The sequence below is a fragment of the Mus caroli genome, unplaced genomic scaffold (genome assembly GCF_978045245.1).
Source record: "Mus caroli unplaced genomic scaffold, Mus_caroli_1 scaffold_11, whole genome shotgun sequence".
Classification (NCBI taxonomy): domain Eukaryota; kingdom Metazoa; phylum Chordata; class Mammalia; order Rodentia; family Muridae; genus Mus; species Mus caroli.
The window spans coordinates 53,648,977-53,671,893 of NW_028227266.1; the positions used below are offsets into that span (position 1 = coordinate 53,648,977).

General features: G+C 41.0%; 1 protein-coding gene across 3 annotated transcripts in view; it reads right to left on the reverse strand.

Annotated features, from left to right (window-relative positions):
* Scaper (S-phase cyclin A associated protein in the ER) overlaps positions 1 to 22,917 on the reverse strand; it is a 365,479-nt gene that overhangs the window by 14,159 nt on the left and 328,403 nt on the right. For all 3 annotated transcript variants that reach the window (XM_021171564.3, XM_029481364.2, XM_085844651.1), the window contains exons 29-30: positions 20,367 to 20,601; positions 14,220 to 14,369 (exon numbers count right to left, since the gene is read on the reverse strand). In XM_021171564.3, coding sequence (XP_021027223.2) covers positions 14,220 to 14,369; positions 20,367 to 20,601 — 385 coding nt within the window. The remainder of the gene's footprint in view (positions 1 to 14,219; positions 14,370 to 20,366; positions 20,602 to 22,917) is intronic.

Here is a 22,917-nt window from a genome sequence, read left to right on the forward strand (position 1 = left end):
ATTGCAGAAGGAACTAATTCCTTAAGGCAGCAAAAATATATACTAAATCTATATGACACAAGAAGGCAGGAAATTAAAATATTTCTTTAAAAGTGACTGTAAGTAGTTTTTGAAGGGTAATGTGATCACCTGAAAACATCCCTTTTTGGGGGGGTATAGTACATTCCCTGACCATATCAAAATGACAACAGTAAACAGCAGACTGCAGAAGTGTTGTGTGGCTACTTCTCAACTTCTTGTACACATACTGGCTACAATCTACAGATGCTAGAGTAACATCTATAGCTCCAGGGAATTCACCCACAGACACAAAACAAGGAAGTAACCAGAAACAGGACAGAAACCCATCACATTCTATTTCTCTCTCTCTCTCTCTCTCTCTCTCTCTCTCTCTCTCTCTCTCTCTCTCTCTCTCTCGACAGGGTTTCTCTGTATAGCCCTGGCTGTCCTGGAACTCACTTTGTAGACCAGGCTGGCCTCGAACTCAGAAATCCGCCTGCCTTTGCCTCCCGAGTGCTGGGATTAAAGGCGTGCACCACCACGCCCAGCAAATGTTAGGTTTCCCCCCACTATTTGGGAAAATAGAGTTTTGGCTTCTAAAAGCAAGCTATAAGTTAGTTTTGATTTATAAGTTATTCAGGAGCTTGTATCTACCACATCAGAGCACAAGCTCTGCTCACCCTAGGGTTTTCAAGGCCCTCAGCTAATGCTGTGTCTTTGAATCTGTAAGGGCAGATGATGGAGACTTTTAGCATCTTGGCACAGTGGTATAGGGATTTGAGTGTGTGTGTGTAAGGGGGCAGTTTTATTCACAATGTATTGAAAGTTGTTCTGTCAAACCAGACCAGTTCTGTCCATTAGTGTGATGGGGTAAATGGAGCATAGCAGAATGGATGCAAATAGTTAAAATTTACTAGGGCAAATTCCTTGTGCCTAAGAATCCCCAATTTGTTTTTTTCTTTTTCTTGTCAGAGACAAAATGTCCTCAACACAGGAGCAAAAATAGGTGTCTAGACATCTAAATTCACTAAAACAGACAGCTCAGAAAGCCTGTAAATCATTGGAACAAAGAGTATTTTTCTAGTAGAACAGAAACAGTGTAGTTGGTGCATTCCTCTCTGCAAACCTGGGTGTGCACAATGCTGGAGCAAAGAGGTAGCAGCGATGGTGGCAGGTTCATCAGTTGCTGCTCTTGCCAGTTTGTCATCCCTGCGCATGACAGGAGCAATAAAACGAGAACGTCCTCGAGGCCAGCAACTTCTCCATTTTTTTAAATGGCATGTCCCAAACACACACCCCTTGCTTCTTTAATTTGATGCCTTGTGGCGTAGGGTAGGAGTGGTGGCTTTAACATCCAGGAGAAAAATAAGATTCTGTCCACATATTTAATCATCAAATCACAATGAAAGAAAAGAAACCTGAGTATTTCCTAGTCTAGTCCTGCAACAATTTTCTCTTTCCAAACTTGCCTCTTCCATAGATATTTCTAGGAAGGAGTTAACTGCAGAAATCTTACAGACTATACAGGAGGTAGCCTTTGAGCAGCAGCCTTCTTGGTGGTCCGGGATTCATTGCTGTGTAGCAGCAGTAGAGAATCCAGGAAGGAGGAAGAGAGGGGAAAATAGAGAGGAAGCCAGGGTCAAGAGAAACAAAACTGACAGTAGTTGGGGACCTGGCCTCTCCTACATACTGGAATCCAGGTGAGTCTAGACAGGGGTCTTCTCAGGTAGGGAGAGGCAAGTAGCTGTCTCTCTATGTTCCAGGGGAAACTGAGAAGGGCCTTAATTAGCTTCCTGAGAGAAATCCTCTATCTGCTGAGGGGAAATAGGAGAGGGCCACTGGGCAGAACCTCTCACTCCTCTTCTGGAAAATAAGGAATCACCATTATTGGTGCCAGCTCCTGGATGCTTGGGCATCGAGTGTGGAGGTCTGACAACTACCTACCCATCTACCCATTCTCCAAATACTGGAGTGTGAGCCATGTCTCAGGACATCAGCCACACGCTAATAGTATCAGACTTTTCAATCTTCCCAGTCCTTGGTCACCACATAGGTCCTTCATGACCTCAGTTCTGCCTCATCTCAGGCTTATCTCTTGTGCCTGTTCAAATGCTAAGTCTCAGCCATAAACAGCGCGCAGTTCCCTGTACCTGTTAGGCTATTTTGTACCTCAGTACCTTTGCTTATGCTCTTTCCTATGCATATTCCTATCATGTGTTTGAATTTCACTCTTCAGAATGTCAGCAGTATAAGGGCAAAGACTTGGTCTATTTTATCTCCTACTATCCTGTGTGTCTACAACATTGCCTGGTCTGTGGACGCCTCAGAAAGAGTGTGGAATGTAGGTATTTCTGAATCTCTTAGCACATGTTTTGAAAACAGGGTGGGCATTTAGTAAGAGCTGATAAACGAGAAGGCAAATGTCTAAAGGGCCACAAAATTCATAATATTGGCATAACCCCAAGAATAAATCATCCTCTAGTGTTCTGTTGCATGATGGGGCCTCCTTTTTTTTTTTTAATATTTCTCAAATCTTCTGTGAAGAAAAGAGCTATAGTTCAAAAGAAGCACATTCTAAATCCCTTGCAAATGCATCCTACAGTAGAACCTTGTGCTGGATTAGTCACACACGTGGCCAACACTAAGCTACCAGTTCTAGGATTTGTCAGAGACTATACATAAACTCTGCTTCCGTTTAATTAGTATCTGAGGAGGGCTGCTTATAGAGTACTGGCCTTGGAAATGATGCAGACTCAACATCTCATGATCAATCTGAGGGACTAGTTTGAATTTTCTATGTGCCTGTGTCTTTGTATCCCATTTGCTGCTAGGATGGAGTAGAACAAGGGAAGGCCACTTATATCCGCTCTGGACAGGCTGTGAACCAGCTCAAAGGCAAGAGGGAAGGCCTCTCTTCTCTGGCCACAAGGGAAGTCAGCTCGATGATCTTTGAAGGCCTCCAAGTTCCCAGACATCATCCTGTCCTGTGTTATGAACATGTACATGCGGACACGCCTATGCTGCCCACACCTACAGATAGTACATGTAAATATGATAAAGGAGGTGGGTTTAAAATATATTTTTTTCTTAAAAAGAAATAACAGAAGTTATTACATGAAGTATGCCAATTCAACCTCAGAGCCTAGGATCTGATATTTAAAATCCGGCTTCTCTAAGAAAAAATAAAGAACACACATACATATGACATGGATATATACATACAAACAGACAGAGGGAGAGAGACAGAAAGAGATTGAGAGATTCTGCTCATTACAATGGCAGAATGTAGGGGAATGGGGAAGAGAGAGAGAAATGGAAGCAAAGAATTTAGTAATGCCTTAAAAAACCAATACTGCAGTGGCTCTTGCCAGCAGAACTGGGTGAGCCTTCCTTCCTATCAGCTGCTGTGCGGTGTGAGAATGGTAGGGGTAACAAATGCAGAGCACAGGCTGGTAGGTTTTCTGACCATAATCCAACAGCTGCTAGAGACTATGGCTGCATTCCACGGGGCATTTATGGGCTCACCAGCACTAGTCTATGACAATTTTATTTAATCATAAAAATATAATAGTAGTCAAATCTTTTTGTAGTTTCAGTTTACTGCTTTCTCAAGTAAAATAAATGGTCTCTCAGATTTCTTCTGCTTTCATCTCTCTGCTCTAAGAATAGTAGGATAAGGTTCCAATTAAGGCCCATTAAATGTTCACATTGATTCATGTGAACCATTTTCTAGTTTCTCTTCCTAACACAATCTCAGTGCATCTCGCAGCAATTTTAGTGCTTCTTTAGTTGGCTAAATACAGAGATGTATTTGGGTGTGCGGTCTTCTTCCTTCTGCTTCTGTGCCCACCTTCACTGCTTCCCAGACAAGCATAGACTGATTAGTTGTCAGGCAGGTTCAGCTGAGCCAGCCACACCTCTTGGGAAGGCAGCCAGTTGGCCAGAGGCAGACAGACTGTCCTGAGACTCCGTGGTGGCTGGGTCAGAGCAGTGTGTGAAATAACAGTCTAGAGACCTGGCTGTGAGAAGACAGCCTTGTGCTTTGGGTTCACAGAGGAACCTTGGAGGCAGGAGTCACATAGATGTCTCCATCTTCTCAGCAGATGGGAGAACATAGTCTGACAGCGCAGATAACCTACTTAAGATGGTATTAAGTGTCAAAGCTGACTTGAATGGATATGGGGGCTTTTCTCATTAGGAGCAGGGAATCTGGAGGGAGACAACAGTAGTTCCAGTGATATCACAGGTTAGCATTTGCTCTGGGCTAGGGAATGTGCTAATTGCTAAGCAACTGATTTAATTCATTGTGCATAACAAACACATGGCATGTTATTAACAAAAAAGAACATACACAATGGGGAGGTAAGTGGCTTGCCTAGGATCACAGAGCTGCAGAATTGAACAGCTGGTAATATATCCAATCAATATATTCATGGCCAAAGACTATGTTCTTTTCATCAAGCTTCAAGAGCAAACTATTTTTTTTTTAAGATTTATTTTATTTATATGAGTACACCGTAACTGTCTTCAGACACATGATGAGGGCATTGGATCCCATTACAGATGGTTGTGAGCCACCATGTGGTTGCTGGGAATTGAACTCAGGATTTTTGGAAGAGCAGTCAGTGCCCTAAACTGCTGAGCCATCTTCCCAGCCCAAGAGCAAACTATAAAATAATCTCTTAAAGCAGGAACCTAATGAGGATTCCAACACATCAGGTGCTATGAGGTGGCAAAGCTAACAGTAGACTATAATGCTATGATGGTTTTCCCTGACAACCTCATTAGATTGAGAGCTACTGAGGATTTTAGTTAAACATGTGTGTGTGTGTGTGTGTGTGTGTGTGTGTGTGTAAGGGCATTCACACAGATGATTAACTCAGGGTTGAGAGGACATGCCCTGAGTTTGAGAAGTAGCATCTCAGAGGCTGGTCCTGGATGATGGAATAAAATGTGAACAGAAAAGTCCACTTGCAGAGGTACAATTTTTGCTTCTTGGCTGCCAAAAACTAAGTATGTCTGTCTGTTTTATCCTAATTGTCCACTATGCCTCAGACCTGCAAAATTAGCATCACCTGGGCAATGATCAGGTCTGCTACAGAGTCAAGCAGTAATGACCACTCCCCAAGCCTTGGACAGTGTCTATGGTGGACTCAAATTCCAGGGGGTAGGTGTGGGGGACTAGATCTAGGGCACTTTGTCATACTGATAAAAGTCTTGCCAACAACAGAAATCAGGATCAAGGAGTAGGATTGTTGCTGTGTCTACCTGCCCAGTGATTCCTGAGCCAAATTTGGAGGAAATCTGGTCTTTGGAGGAAATTTGGAGATGTAGGCTACAGAAGCCCTAGAATGCCATAAGCAGAGCTCCACTGGTCAACTCTGTTAGTTAGGAGCTGAGGATGTTGACAGGAATGTGGAGATTATAAACTGTCTATGAGATTTCAGATGAGAGTCAAGGACCAGAAGCTGTGTCTGTTACAGTCTGGTACAGTCTTACCTACATTATATCCATGCTATGAGACTTAATTCTTTTTCTTTCTTTCTTTTTCTTTTTTTGAGACATGGTTTCTCTGTGTAGCCATGGCTGTCCTGGAACTAACTCTGTAGACCAGGCTGGCCTTGAACTCAGAAATCTGCCTGCCTCTGCCTCCCAAGTGCGGAGAGTAAAGACGTGTGCCACCACTGCCCAGTGAGACTTAATTCTTTTTATAGACAGGAAACTGAAGTCCAGAGATGGGCAGTGACTTGGTCAGGGCCACAGATATAGAAAGACACTAGTGCAGCCATTATGGCTCCTTCTGGGACTAACAATCATAATATCAAATTTCCTTATTTCAGGAGACCTTGATTAAAGACTAGACCTTTATAGTCTATTTCTGGGTATTTTTACTCAAAAAGTTCCTCCGTGACCAAAGGCATAGACTCAGAAAAATTTGATTTACTCCATAAAAATTTATATAGTGCAACTGGCTTACAGGTTCAGTGTGTATATATATGGGCAAGCCCAGGGGGTGGCATTATTAGGAGGTTGTGGCCTTGTTAAAGTTGGTGTGTCACTGTGATCGTGGGCTTTAATGTCCTCATCCTAGCTGTCTGAAAGTCAGTCTTCTCCTAGCAGCCTTCAGATGAAGACATAGAATTTGCAGCTCTTCCTGCACCATGTCTTCCTGGACACTGCCATGTTCCTGCCTTGATAAAAATGGACTGAACTTCTGAACCTGTAAGCTAGCCCCAATTAAATATTGTCCTTAGAAGAGTTCCCATGGTCATGGGTCTGTTCACAGCAGTGCAGTCTTTTTTTTTTTTTTTTTTTTTCCGAGACAAGGTTTCTCTGTATAGCCCTGGCTGTCTTGGAACTCACTTTGTAAACCAGGCTGGCTTTGAACTCAGAAATCCGCCTATTTCTGTCTCCCAAGTGCTAGGATTAAAGGCGTGTGCCACCACGCCTGGCTAGCAGTGCAGTCTTAACTAAGATTGTCTATCTATCTATCTATCTATCTATCTATCTATCTATCTATCTATCTATCTATCTATCTACCTACCTACCTATCAATCATATGTCACTGCACTAAATTTGCGTAGGAAAAGTCACAAGTGATGAGGGGAGTGAAAGGTCTTTTGCTTGGATCCTGTGGAGGGAGTGAATTTGTTATACATAGCGAGAGTTAGTGGCAGGCAGCCTTCTTCATTTCAATTGTAGGCACATCACTGATGTACATATTTAGGCAAATATTATTCTTAATGATATACTTCTGTCTTTCAAATCCCATGTTTTTCTTTGGTACTGTAATACTGATAACCTGGCTCTAAAATAGTTATATTACTGAAATTCTTGGGCTTTTCCTTAGACATGACATACTTCTACCTTCTAAAAGGAGCTATAGCTATCATAGGGAAAAATGTAGAAAGGTGAAGGCTCGTGTGACAGGTCAAGAATGAGGTGCTGACTCTGGGAGGACAGGAAGGCCCTGAGTGATGGACACGCTCTTCACTCTCAGCCCAATGCAGCAGCAGATGCTTCATGGACTAGATGAGGTCAGTGGAGTGTACCAAGTAGGTGGGACCCAGGATGGATCATCTGCCTTTGAGAAAGACAAAGAGTAAGAAAAGGATGTTTGAGAAGGACTTAGGCCAGGTCTGAACACTCACTCTAAAAGCTGGGCTGTGATTCGGGAAACTGCTAGGCAAGCTGCCATTCTCAAAACACAACTGAAGCCAGGGATACAGAGCTCAGCAGAAGAGTACTTGCCTACCATGTATGAAGCTCTGATTTCAAGCCCTGACATTGCAAACAAATATAATATAAACAAAATAAGACAAAACTCTAGAAAGGGCAGTGAGATGGCCCAGCCAGTAAAAGTGCTGGCTGCCAAGCCTGTGTTCCCAGAACTCACATGGTGGAAGGAAAAAACTGACTCCCACAACTGTTGTTTGATTTATACACATACACAGAAATTAAAAAATAAATTAAAATTAAACACCACAAAGGAAAGTCTGAGGCTGTAGCTCAGTGGCAAAATATTCTGCTAAGCAATTGCAACAAATGACAACCAAGCCTTTCTTAACAGCAGATGGAGTAAAATGGAGAAATTACTTATGTAGAAGAAATGGCAAGAGTACAGTAGATTAAAACATTTGCCAGGTATGGTGGTGCACACGTTTAATTCCAGCATCCAAGAGGTAAAGGTGAGAGGATCTCTGTGATTTGGAGGTCAGCCGGATCTATACAGTGAGATCCTATCTCAAAACAAACAAGTCCACGGTGGTGGCGAACGCCTTTGATCCACGCACTCTAGAGGCAGAGGCAAATAGATCTCTGAGTTCCAGGTTAGCCAGGGCTACACAGGAAACCCTGCCTTGAAAAACAGTAACAATCCCTCCTCCCCCCTCAAAAAAAACCCAAACAAAGCCAAAACAATAATAACTACCCAATCAACCAAACAAATTAAAAAAAAAAAAACAAACTGAAACAAAAACAAGAACAAATAAAAAATTAAGTCATCAAATGACTGGAAAAGACACACCACACAATCACACAGAACCCCACAAGCCTCTCTTCCTGTCCTGAAATTCCTAGGAGCATCCAGGTGCCTTTTTATTTATTTATTTTTTTGGGGGGTTTTTGAGACAGGGTTTCTCTGTGTAGCCGTGGCTGTCCTGGAACTCACTTTGTAGACCAGGCTGGCCTCGAACTCAGAAATCCACCTGCCTCTATCTCCCGAGTGCTGGGATTAAAGGCGTGCACCACCACGCCCAGCTCCAGGTGCCTTTTATACGGGTGCAGAGCATACAATTACATGATCTATATCCCAGCTTGTTGAATTATGAGATCATGACTTTATTATGAGGTCATATAAATGACTGAGGTGACTGAAAAATATGGCAACAGGAAAAGGCTTTCAACATGCGATGATCAAACATTAATGCAAAATTCAAATGTGATGACTCCAAGGTGACTGGGGCAGCAGTTTCCTATGCACCTCCACTGTCACTGTGATTCTGAATATAAACCTGTGCACTTTTAGCTACACATATACCTTATACCCCCAGCATCAACAAATATACCCAAAACACCTTGGCTCCAACTCAAGGCTATTATATTTGATATGAAATAAAGTGTTTTTACTGTACAAGCAAAGTTTTCTGCTCTTTCGGAAACATAATGGTTTAATTACAGAAAATAAAGACTTTTAATATTTTCCTACTGTCATGTAAGTATCAAATTAGTGAATCTTTGAATTGTGTTCTAATGTTTGATTTTAAAAACTGCTGTTGGAGTTGCTAAGGTGAATTTCATAAAAGAAAAAAAAACCCTATGAAATGAATTTGTCTTCATTTTAGGACAGAATTTCCTATAATTTTAAGGGCCTGAAACATACTTTTTTTAAAAATTAATTTTATTTCTGAGATTACATTTAATTACATATCTTCTGTCCCTTTCCTCCCTCCAGATCCTTCCATAAACCCCTTTCTCCTCTCCTTCAAATTCAAGACTTTTCCCATTGTTATTACATATAGATTATGTACTAGCATATACACATATAGTCCTAAATGCAACCTGATAAATAATGTCACTTGAATGTTTAAGAGTTGGCCTTGTGGGACTGAACAACTAGTTGGTGTGCTTTTCCCTGCGGAAAGCCATATCTCCCACTAATCATACCTTTGCCATTTTTCACTATATATGTATATGAAGTGATGGTCTTAATACCGATATTTATAAGTATCATCAACTCTGAAAACTGTTGAAGATGTTCTATGATCTGCAGTATCAAATATTCAGCCAATATTTAATTATTTATGTAAAAATAAATAGGTACACCCATCTAATTAGAACCACATTTGCTATAGTTCTTTTTTTTTTCTTTTAGATTTTTTAGACAGGGTTTCTCTATGTAGTCCTGACTGTTTTGAAACTCACTCTGTAGACCAGGCTGGCCTTGAACTCAGAAATCTGCCTACCTCTACCTCACAAGTGCTGGGAGTAAAGGTGTGTTCCACCACTGTCCGGCTGCTTCAGTTTTTAGTAAATAGTAAACTTATATTGTCCAAGGATTGTTTCAAAATAAATTTCTTTATGATTTATTATCAGTAACTGTTTGATTTCAATACCTATTTTATATACTTACCCACTCTGGGTCATGAAACAATTTCTTGGACAAAAAGGGGTCCTGAGTTGAGAAAGTATAAGGCTATGATCTTTCTTCCTGGTAATACAGAGAGGCTGGATGGGACAGGTGGGCCAAAGTCATCTTTGTTTCAGTTATCATAAGATTGAAGCTGAGGTACCTGGACTTTATCAGACTTTTCCTAATGAGAAAGGCACTCACTAATCAAAATGAATATTGAAAGGTGCTTATTCCCATGACAGTAATATTCAGGCAGTCATACAATCTTTCATTTGAGTTAATTTAATTATCAGACCAAATTTAATTATCCAATACAATGTAAATAAAGTGAGGAGCTGACAGCACATATTAATTATGTTCATTATAATAATTAAATGGGAAAGAATTTAGAAAGTCATGAAAATGTAAATACAGAGAAGCTTTTGATTAAAACATCATTTTAATTAGATACTGTAAACCTATAGGAAACGGATGATTGGCTCTATCACAGACAGGGCATTGGTTTTGATTATCTGGCTTACTCTTCTGAAGTGATCTGTGGTGTCCTGGGGCTCAGCCCTTCTAGTTAATTGACTAAGTGGCAGCAAGTAAAAAAAGCAAAATCCTTTATGCAAAGCAGTCACCTAATGAGACAGACGTGGGCTGCAGCAAAGGTCTCAGGACCCCTGTCTTGTAGAGAGACATACTGTTTCTCCAGGAGGAGATGAAGGGTCCTCTCTGGAAAACCATGCCCTGCAGATTAACATGACACTTACCTGAACTAAGAATCACCACTTCTCCCACCAGACTGAACTGATTCCCCGAGAAGAGGGGTGTGTGAGAAGGGGTACCACTGAGCCTGCCTATGAGGTGGCTGCGCAGATGACCTTCTAGGGTAAAAGCTCCACAGACATGGAACTGGGGCAAGAGCTTACAGCTGCTCTTACTAGCTCTCCTTAGCAAATGTTCACTTAGCAAATTTGTGGTTTTGTGGGAAAGGGAACTAAGAAGTTCCGCTTTAAAAGAAAGAAAATACCCACCCTTTTAACAGCAGAAAAGCCCCCAATTTCACTGGATACAAGTAGTTGTCACCTCAGTGACTGTGGCTGTCTGCCTTATGCTCTTCTCTATGTAGCCTAACCCACAGAGCCTGGCACAGATCCTCACTTGGGCCAGGGGACACAGCAGACAGAACAACTGTGGCTGGTGATGGCATGGCTCACCCAGTTTCCCAAGTCACCTATTAGAAGTCTGCTGTGCCTGCCAATGGTTCTTGTTCTCCTCAGTTTACACTGGAGAAGCTGAGGGATAGTGAGCTTTAAATTACAAGCTGCCACAAAGTGTCCAGCAGCTTATAACGCCATCTGGTGCTGCCAGGATCTGGAGGAGAGTAGGGAGGATCTAAAAACCACAAATCCAGGTGTAGAATCCCCCTGAAATCAGATGCTGGTCTCTCTATGGTCCTAGTCTCAGACTTTAATGTCACAGGCTCAAGGCATATCTCAGCACAGTCTTTTCTTTTTTTAATCATGTGAAATATACATAACATATAATTTAGCAGCTGAAACATTTTAGCCCTACAATTTAGCAGCGTTTTATACACACACACACACACACACACACACACACATGAAAACACACAAACATACATGAGAACATACACAGACATGCACTGACACATGTACACACATGTGTAGATGTCACTGCTCTCCAGAACTATTCTACTTTTCAACAGTCACAGATCCATGAACCTAAAGGGAGGATTCATCTAAGATTACATATGCAGGGTAGAAGCAGAGGTGAGCTAAAACTCAGGCACTCTACTTGCTAAATTATGTCTGGTATTATTTATAACTTCCTAGAATCTTTATGGGTTTCCCCGAGTGAGACACACACATTATGCCCAGAAACCCCATACTGGCATTTGGCGGGCAGGAATTGCTGTCCAAAATACACGCAAGTGGCCACCATCAGATGGGCCCATTACACCTGACTTAAGTGGCCACCATCGGATGGGCCTGTTACACCTGACTTCAGTCTCCTAGTGCTTTCCTTTGTTTCAGGAGGTTTAACTTGCCTCTTAGAATACTGTTTCCTACCTACCTATCTGAGGCAGGGATTGACCTTGTACTGATGACTGCACTGTAGTGCTGATGAGGTGAGAGACAGCACCTGGGCACAATAGCAACAAGATCTCCACAGGACAAGGTGATGCTTAGAAATTACATTGCTACAAATCTCTGCTTTTTAGAATCTTCTTACAATCTTTTCTATCAGTTGTTAATTTCTTTTGTATTTTAAGATGTTCTGTTTTCTCCTCATAAAGTTGTGTTGTATTTCCACAACTGTCACAGAGTTGGACTGGGTTCTCTGATTCAATAGATGATCGGTTTAGCACCTTGCCTTTGTGGGAGGCAAGGTATCAAGACACTAGCTCTGGCATTTTTCACTCTTCTAATTTTGTCCTTTGAGTGACATTGCCTCTCAACCGTGACCTCCAAAGCTTACTGCCACCACCTTTTCCTCTCTCCCCTCCTACCCCATGGTTTCTCTACCCATTTCAGCTGCTTTCTCCTTATTCCTCCAAATATATGTTCCCCTGCTCCAGTCTTTGTTCTCTCTGCTGAGATCAACTAAAGTATGGGATGTTAAAATGGAGGACGACTGTGTGAGCTAGCATCCGTAGACAAACTCATAAACCCCACAGAAGTCTGAATCCATAACTTATCATAATAGAGATGATTTATGCAAAAAGCTTCAAAGCATAGCAGCATGAAATGTACTGTAAGAATGAAACTTCTTGGTGTAGAATTGCTAAACGACACACTCACAAACTGCACAGCTCTTTACAAGTGCAGCAGAGGGTCATGATATATCGCATCAACCACTTACATATAAACCAGGAAATTGTTAGGTAAATTATCAATGTCCACATACAGTAAAGCCATTAAAATGATATTCTGGTATAAAATAAAGTGTAGAAAGCAGGACATGAATACATGTGCGATATGACTTCAGCTACATAAAATTGTTCATTAAGAAGACTCTGGAAGGAAACCTGTGAGTGACTATTACAATGGGCTTCCATTTTATTCTTTATATTTGCCATATCTTTTTCATAAAAAATATGGAATCCTTTGTGGTCATAACCACGAGAAGAAACTTTAAGGTGAGATAAAAGTCATTCAGGATATTGGTCCACACAAAGCAAAGAAACCCACACAGGGAGCCCCCTCACCAATCGTTTCTCCAGTAGTTTTTAAAAATTTTATCAATTTATGGGTTTGGTCCTTAGAGAGGACAAAAACTTGGCTGTTTTCAAGTAGTTTCCTAAGTATTTCCACAGTGGGAGGCAACAAACAAATGCCTCTGGCAACGAGGTTTGGGAATAGGAAAAAAATATTATGTTTATATGTATGTATATATACATATATACATATGTGTGTATATATATATACACATACACACACACATATATATATATATATACAAATATATATAATTTCATCTAAGCACCTAAATCTTCTACATTTTAACCACAAGAATTTTTTTCAAATGTACTGTCCATTCCTTGCCCTTACAGAGAATGCACCGAAGGCCCACTTTGCCCCCATGTTTACCAAGGGCTGAATGCTTCTATGAACCTACATGTCTGTGATTCTAGTCTCCTGGGCCTATCTTGTTCTCTCTCATCTCTTCCTACTCATTAGACACGTACTGGCAGCTCTCGGTGTGCAACTTCTTGCCTTGTACTTGGCTATGACAGCACACTCATCTCTTCTGTCTTCCTCTAGGGTGCTCTAGGCTGAAAAATCTAATAGTCACATTTATTTTAGATGTGCTTAAACTAAAAACCAGTGAGCTTAGAGTAAAAGTTAGTGGAATGTTTAGATATTTTTCTCAGCTATAATCTATACAATCAACTTTCTGTCTAGATAAAGCTATATAAATGAGGCAGTTAAGAATTAGTTTGATGTGTTAGTTGTGCCATGATTTATTTAAAAAATAAAGTAAAAAGAGAAAGAAGGTACCTCATTATCTTCTTCCAACTCATAACAAACATTCCACTTTCATAAAGCAGGAGAATGCATTCACAGAAGCCCTACTCAGAAACCAAATAAAGTAGCCATGAATAGAATTATGCCTGTCTCTCAAGTAGGAGATGCCAGAACCTTGCCTTCTTAACTTCTGCCCAACGATCTGGAAGCCTCTGGACACTCAGACAGAGCAAGGCCAAGGCCAGCTTTATGTTTGCTAAGTGATCTGAGTCGAGAGGTGCGGATGCTTCCTTATCACAGCAAGAGGATTGGCATCCATATAGTGTGGGAGTTGAAACTTTCTGTACAGGAGGGAAAAGATGATTCTATGTACTTTAAAAATATTTTACTAAAATATCTTACCTTCATAGCTTTAAGAGGAGGTCCTTGTGCTATCTGGTGTAGATCAAATATCCTTTTAGAGATAAAGCCAGCAACATATCCTGGGAGCCTGGTTAAAGGCCTTCATACAGGACAGATGGGTTCCAGCAGGCTAGCCTGTCTTTTCTCACTCCAATACCTCACACCCTCAGTGCTGGGAGTCATCTGAGGTACCTTCCAGAGGCTCTTACCTGGTTATCTGGGTGGTTGACAGTGAAGTAGCCCACACAGACGATGACCTCATGGAGGAGGCTTTCACAGGAGACTTGACTGCAGTGGCCTAGCAAGGAGCTAGCCATGTGCCGGAATGCAAGGGACAAGCCCTCTGCCCCTACAACAGACTGACAGACAAGGAACAGTTAAAATCTCCAGCCTAGGGAAAGCTGGGGCTGTACATTATACAGCAAGTGCAGGCTTTGCACACTCTGTTATGTGGCTAGAGGGGCATTATCCTCCCTCCCTCCTTCCTTTCCTTCCTTTCCCTTCCTTCCTTCCTTCCTTCTTCCTTCCTTCCTTCCTTCCTTCCTTCCTTCCTTCCTTCCTTCCTCCCTCCCTCCCTCCCTCCCTTTCTCCCTCCCTCCCTCCCTTCCTATACTTAGCATGCATTAAATAACAGAGTTCCTGTTCTTAAAAAAATGAAGAAAAGGGACTAAAGGTACAAGTTATAGAGGTTCATAACTTTCAAACAGCATGTCAAATTTGCATAAGCCTGGAGCTTAATTTATTTTTTAAGTTTCTATATTAATTTTATTGAATTTTTAATATATTATATCTGTTTACCCTTTCCAAACTCTCCTAGAATCTTCCTATCCATGTCCCCAGGATTTCCTTCTTTTAAAAACAAAAACAAACAAGAAACACATATAACCTCCTAAATGGAAACCAAAATATACAAACAAAGGACCATTAAGAAAAAAAAAAAGCCCAAATGAAGCAATATGAGAGAAAAAAAATCTAAAAAAATATCATGAACCTGACTATTATACTCTGGGCAGCAATTAGTTCAGGGGTTCATAATCTAATAAATGATCAAAATCAATGTAATATTTAACCTGAAGGACAGAAGCTAGAGCAGAACAATGCCCACAACACATGTATTCAACACACACTCCACCAAAGCATTTATTCATTCCATGCCTAATAACTTATGTTTTCTCATTAGACAAGAATTCTTATATAGAAAAGATATAGAAGCATAAATTTTAAATTTCATCTGTGAATGTACTGTGTAAGCTAATTTCTATTAGCTTTTATTCTGAAGGATAAACTACTTTCTTGTACACAGCAAAGACACTGTAGTGTTTTGTAGTCTTTGAGGACTGTACCCAGGGCCTTGTACATCACGAAAAGATACTCCATCACTGGGCTGTGTCCCCCACCTTTACGTAGAGAGAAATACCCACTTCTAATTATTTACTTATGTTCAAACTGAAAAAGAAATCTAAATAAGAATTAATTATTATTCAAACAAATAGTGCTCTAAAACAAAAGCTACCAAAAGAATGTAAAAAACCAAACCAAAACAAAAAATCTTTCCCCAAACTAGGGAGCCCTTTAGCTATGAGGCTTCTGGGATCTTTTCTCCAGACAGGCTATGGGCTGTCAGTGGTGGGCGACTTGGGAGGAGAATCTGAGTCTGCCTGTGCAGCCCGAAGCTTCTATTTAATAAACATGTCAAGCAGACAGAGCGACAGGAGGGCAAAGGGGAGAGGCGAAGCCCACAGAATACACTTGCAGCCCACACTGGAATGAAGCACTGCTGCCGGCCTGTGGGAAACACACAGTTTTAAAACTCTTCTCTTTATTTGAGGTCTTGTTGGGTTTGAAACCAGGTCAGATGACTGTAGCTTGGAAATTTCATTTACTTGACTGTCTAAATTGCGTGAAAGAGCCCTGCAGGTGGGCACTGCTATAGTGCTATAACTGCTAACTTTAAGAGTGTCTTCTAAAAAAAAAAAAAAAAAAAAGAGTGTCTTCTGTCACATTCTATTGCCCCAAGACAACCCCCACCCCAAGTATTTTTCAAGCCCCAGACACTTCAGGAGGGCTTTGCTCCTTTAAATCAAGTCTTGACACCTTCTCAGTTCAGCCCTTATTTAATTAGTCTCGTCCAGCATTCTGTGACCTAGTGCCCTCTGTTTAACCTTCCCTGATAAGAGCAGGTCAAAGGGCATGTATGTTTGAATATAAAAATCAAACCAATTTTTCAAGGAAACTATATTTCCTTTCCAGCCAGAATTAATTGCCAAGTCAGTACATTGATTTGTTTCTTGAGACCACCTTCAATTGTTAAAAACTGTCATGACAAATGCAATATACAGTATCATTGACCTCCAGGCCACTTGTGCCAATATGATTTCAGAGTGAATTCACATTCTTTGCTGAGAAAGAGATATTTTAACAGCCTTATTGGTACATGATAAAAATGTTCTAATGGATAACTCTTTTATTGTTATCACATGACAAATTTTCACACAAAACAAGCACACAGATGTGTGGCTCTGAAGAGGAGAGAAACATGAATGCTACACTTGGCACTTTCTGATTCAACATCTCCCAGGACACTGAGCAGACACTTCAACTTCACAAGCCATACAGAAAGGAACTCAATGATAGCATTCACAGAAATGCCCAGCAAGTGGGCTGCCAAAGGTGGGCCAGGAGGGGGTCAGTCCTTGTATCCGGGGCCTAGTATACACTAACCAGCACAGTGCCATTATGTAATCTTATTTAACCTTCTGTATTGTGAGGTAGATGTTTCTAATTTGCTTTAGATGAGGGTACTGGATCTTCATGCTCAAATGGCTTGTCCAAGGCCATACATTTTATGGTGGTGGGACTGCTTAGTGGGGTCAGCCCAACTCTAAGCTCAGGGGTCTGATGAGCATGAGTCTGTGGCACTTTGAATCCTGTGATACCTGGAGGTGTGAGGGGGGGAATCAACATGCTCCTCATGTCACCTTATCTCATTCTTTAGTAGCTTAGGTCACCTGCCTCAGCTCAGTTTGTTCTTTAGTTCCTTCTAACCTTTTATGATCACCTCTGCGTTTTCTCAAGTCAGGTCCATGCTGAGATGTCCATTTTCCTTCACTCCACTGGAAATCTCTTTCCCCATCCCTCATGAAATCTTACCTTTGACATGAGGTTGTTTCTGTGAACTAGAACATGAGTTTTTCTGATCAAGAAAATAGTATTTTCTTCCCAAACTCACTCACTGCTATACAGTATAAACACCTGTATATTCATTTGAAATTGCATATTTGATCATCAGTGGTGTCTATGTGACAGATGTCATAGAACTTGTTAAACAGTGGTGCAATTTATAAATGCCCTTAAATATTTGAAATTACCTATGTTTCTCTTTCAATCTGGGAGGCTTATGAGTGATCCAACTAGTGTGTGTGTGTGTGTGTATTTTGTTTTTGTTGTTTTTTGAGACACGGTTTCATGTAGTCTTCTCTAGCCCCTAGCTCATTATGTAACTGAGGTCTTGAACTCTTATCTTCTTGCTTCCTCCTCTTCCTTTCTCTCCACCCCCCCCCCCCCCCGCCAATTCCTTCTTTCCAACCATACTGGGCTTTAAAAATTATTATTATTATTATTTTTAAAAAGATATAGTAATTTGTGTGTACACACAAGTACTTGCAATGCATGTGTACATGTACCAAATGCATGCCTGGTACCTACAGAAGTCAGAAGAGGCCATGTGATCTCCTGGAACTGAACTTGCATATGGCTGTCAACTTCATGTGGGTGCTGCGAACTAAGCTTGAGTCCTCTGCAGGAGCGGCCTGCAATTTTAACTACTGAGTCCCCTTATCATTATTTTTGAGATAGGGCCTAAAAGTGTGATACAGGCTGTCCTCAATTTGTTGTAGTCCTCTTGCCTCAGTTTCCAAGTACAAAGGTATATACAAGTATATGACTTTTGAAACTAGATCATAAAAACCCATGCAGCTGCTGTCTGGTTCTTTTAGAACACTTGCTTTCCAGAAGTTTCCTCTTAGGACCCCCTCCCCCCCCAGGACTCTGACATTATAATATTTGAGAAACCTGAATTATATAGATAGGCTGTATACAGGTACTCTGGCTGATGGTCCTACACAGACATAGTCTTAGAGGTATCCCAGGCATCAACCATAACTGAAGGAGCCTCTGGATAATTTCAGTTCCTACTTCTACAAGGTACAATTACCCTCCCTTTTTTTTTTTTTTTAACCTTTGTGAGTCTCTTGGCTGAAGTCTTGCCATCATGCAATAGAGCTAAGCCATCCTCATGAGATATGAAGAGCCCTATAGGATTTCTGAACTCACAGAGTCTGAGATCACAATAAAACTGATCACACTGCTATTACTTATTTTATTAAGTTTAAGTATTTGATTTTAAATGCATAAAAATAACTGGTTTAGGTATATACTTTTTCATAATCTATGGTAACGAGAAGATCATTTTATTTGATGGGAAGACTACTGAACTCTATATTCTGAGGTCCTCAGATAAACAAATAAATGTCATATGCAACCAGAAGTAAGACTCACTGACATTTTCTGGAGCAGATATCTCTCATTAGGTGTGCCTGTAAACTACTCCAACTGTGCAGACTGCAGAGAATGGCAAAGGCTACTTCAAGTGCTCTGGAAATAGAAACACATTAATCCTTCAGAAGGGACTTCTGTTCTTGTGATGGATAAAGTAACTCTACAAAGTTGAAAAATACAAGCTCCAATGATACCACTCACTAACTTTGTTTCTGAACAGAATCCTAGGGAGCCATTAATTAACTGAACGTGTGTCATCAGTTTCACAAGAGAAGTGTTTCATCTGAGGATACTAGAGATCAACTATTTTCACACAATACAGCTCTAAAGCCCCTTTTCCTCTTAGTAAGTAATTCATCTAAATTATGGGTTCATCAGCTGCCAAGTTTGTTCCCTTTTTAATGAAATCACTCGACAGTTAATAAATGGACAGGGAAAGTCTATTCCTTGGGGCTTGCTCTATAACAGGTTCAGTGTTTTTGAAAATTAAATTTCCTACTTGAAAAAACTCTGTTTTTAAGCTGACAGTGTGGTATTATAGGAAAAAGCCATTTTCTTCCTTTAGCTATAAAAACTAAAATTACAGGGGTTTATACAGTTATATATAAATGCACTTTACTTTGGACACAAATCAGTTAAATCATCCTTAGAGTTATATCAATCAAAATAATTAAGCAATTTTGGTTCTATTTCTATAAGAAACCATTAATTTTATTAATATTTAAATGTTGATGAGATGATAATACCTTTATCTAAAGAATTTAAGGTAGAAGATTTATAAGTGGCAGTGTGGCATAGATTAAATTTAAGGACCATAGAGTCATGGGTAACAAGTTTTGTTTCAGCTAAATAGGAATTTAGGCAAATTACTTATTTGCCAGCTTCTCCATCTGTAAAATGGGTACAATAACAGTTTTCATCACAGTTATGAGAATAAATGAGAAAGCACATTTAACATTCAATGTGACCAGAAACCACATAACTCTACAAAACAGTTTAAAGAATGGTATATACATTTTATAATTCTACTTATTATAATCTGGGGTCTCATATTACAAAGAGGAACTCCCCATAACTTTTTGGAAACTGGAGAGATGGCTCAGCAGTTGGAAATACTAGTTGTACTCCTAGAGGACCCAAGTTTACTTCCTTGTACCCATATGGTGGCTAACAACTATGTAGAGCTCCAATTTCAGAGGGGATCTGACACCCTCTTCTGGTACCAAGCACACATGTGGTGTATAGACACACATGAAGGAAAAACATACAAATGGAAATAAATCTTAAAAAAAGTTTTTAAAGGTGCTGGGGAGATATCTCAGTGAATAAAGTATTGGTATGGAGAAATGAAGACCTACTCTTAGCTTTCTAGAACCTGTATAAGAAGCCTGGCATGCCAATGAGTGCCTTAACACCAGTGCTGAGAGTGTGGGAGATAGGCACATCCAGGGGGCTTGCCTGCAAGCAAGTCTGCCATAAATGGTGAGCCCCAGGTTCAGTGAGCCAGGCATTGTGACACACACCTTTAATCCCAGTACTCCAGAAGCAGAGGCAGGTAGAACTCTGTGTGAGGCCAACTGGTCTTTGTAGGAGTCCCAGCCAAGACTACATAGCAAGACCCCAGCTGGTGGGGGTAATGGAGAGCAATAGAGGAGAATACCCAGCTTCTACTTCTAGCCTCCACATGCATATACAAGGAAACACACACACACACACACACACACACACACACACACACACACACGCACGCACTAACTTTTTGTTTGTTTTAAAACCAACCTGAACCAAGGTTTTAGTACCTGAAAAGCAGACAAATCAAGAATTGCAAAGCTGTTGAAGAAACGTAAACTCTGAATGGCTACTTGGATGGTGTTCTGGGTGTAACTGTCCTTGGGACTTGTGCCGGCGTCTGAGATGGTGCCATGGAAGAGGATACAGTAGAGCATATGCAGAACTCCAGCCAAGTCTGTGGCCTGAAGAGCAGCTGTCAGCCCTGTGGGATCCTGGTGATTATTGTCAAATATGCTGGAGGACCTGAGAAAGAAAACACAGCTCTTTGAGAAAAATCTAGCTAAAGGATGTTAGGATTTTTATCGGTTAATTGGAACACAACAAGCAGACTACTAAAAGCAAACCCTCTGAGTTGTGTAATAAGAAACAAGAGACCTCCAGGAACAAATGCAGCCCTCCCCACTAAGGGCACTGTGGCTTTCTTTCCTTCCCCTGGGAGATCAGCCTGGGCAGGAATGGTAACTGAGCACCAGGCAGTTGGTGCTGAGGTCGGTTACTGCCCTCACTTGGCAGCCTAGGATACTCCACTACCTCTAGTGCCAACATCTGGACAGACTACATAGAGTCTGTAAGAGCTTTGTGGGTTTGGAGATCCAAACACTGTAGTTCTCCTCCCTGGTTCTTCAGAAGGGATCTTCTCAGGGGAAGAAGCTACAAGGCAAGCAGACCTTAAAAACCCACAGCATAGCCATACACTGAGGGGAGATGCTTCAACTGTTTTTGCAGGTACTATTCTAGATTAAAACAGTATTAACAGATATATTGTGGAGGCCATGTCCCTAAACAATCAGATTCAGTCACTGAGGTATGTTTATTGATGAAATAGAAGAGGCAGTCCAGTGGTAAATCAATTTTTAAAGTCAACAGTGAGCCGGCAAGGTTCTGCTAAATCTCATTCCTGAACTAAGGCATACAAAGCATGTAGGACCAAGAGCATGCAGTCAAAGCAGATACCACAGTCAAATACTCATTATCACCGCATCCCTGGTTTCCAGGAAGAAACAACAGAGATTACTCTCTGAGGAAACACCCCTCCTTACCTCATTGCTAGTGTGCTTGATGGGGCCCTTCCTTATTTACTCTGGCACAAGGTGTCTAGGCCTAAGCTTAAACTGTACATTTGGTCTCCCTAGTTGTTCAGCACATGTCTCACTCAGAGCTAGCAAGCCGCAGAGGGCCACTTTTGCTTGGAAAAATTTCTCACTTTTCCTTTACTGGCTCTGAGAAGATGGAAGTTTTGGAGATGTGATAGACAGGGGTTATAGCTATGGCAGAGACAAACCCTAATGTTTCTTGGTGCTGTTCCAAGTGGGCCAGTTTCTGCCTTTTTTCATGAGACTTGGCTTTTTCTCTGGGAAGTTGTAAGGCTCTGCTCAATGTCTTTCCCTCATACGCTATCATCTGTACAGCTCTCAGCAGAAGTGCCCATGCTACCCCACTACCATGCAACAACACCCGTCCCAAGCTCTTAACATTAACAGGCTTTCCTTTATCAGTTGTCATCCCTTCAGGCTGGAATGTAGAAGGGAGAGAGGCATGAACGATCTATGGTTATCTCATTATCTTGTCCTTAAAACATTCAGAAGCTATCACTAATTAAGTAAGAACTAGGAGGGCTGGCTAGTGAATTTTTTGTCTAAAGAGATCATTTTATTGGTTTTAATTTGGTAGTTGCATTGAGTAGAGTTTTACTGATAACCCTAGCCAGCATTTAGGCCTCAGATATATTGTTTCAGGTATTGCTCAGAACACATCCACAAACCATGATGCATCCCCGTGTTCCTTGTGTTCTTCTCATGGGATGTGTTACCTCATGTGAAGTCTTCTCAGAGTTGGTAGGGAAGGTACAACTCTCACGCACAATGTAAGAACTAAACTTTTTTTTTTTTTTTCTTTTTTCCGAGACAGGGTTTCTCTGTGTAGCCCTGGCTGTCCTGGAACTCACTCTGTAGACCAGCCTGGCCTCGAACTCAGGAATCTGCCTGCCTCTGCCTCCCAAGTGCTGGGAGTAAAGGTGTGCGCCACTACTGCCCCGCAAGAACTACAACTTAAAGCAGTTCAAATGAGCTTCTTAAGTAGCAGAGGCAGGGGCCTGATGCAGACCTTATTACATATGCTCTGCCCAAGGACCAAAACATCCCCACAGAACAAGACGTGATTTTGTATTTTCTCCCTGCCTTTTCTTTAGACAGAATTTGCAACTGAATATTGTTAAACACAATACAGTTTTGTGTCATCATAAGGAGATACTTTGTAGTATGCTACTTAATAAAGATACATATTTTAAAAAGGATTTTGATTATAGCCACATTTAGAGCACTTTTTATAAAAATTGTTATTATCAGTTGGCCCTTAGTGCCATCAAAGTCAAAAGAATTAGGGGTCAAACCCTAACTATAGACATGAAAAGATATTAATTTATCTAAAGTTATTATATAGGTTCCAAAAAGAGACCCAGGTTTGGATAAAACTGACGACCTGCTCAAACAGAGTCAGAAGGCAGTTCTCCCTACAACTAATTCCTAGTCTACTTTCAGAATTCCGAGGATGCATGACTTC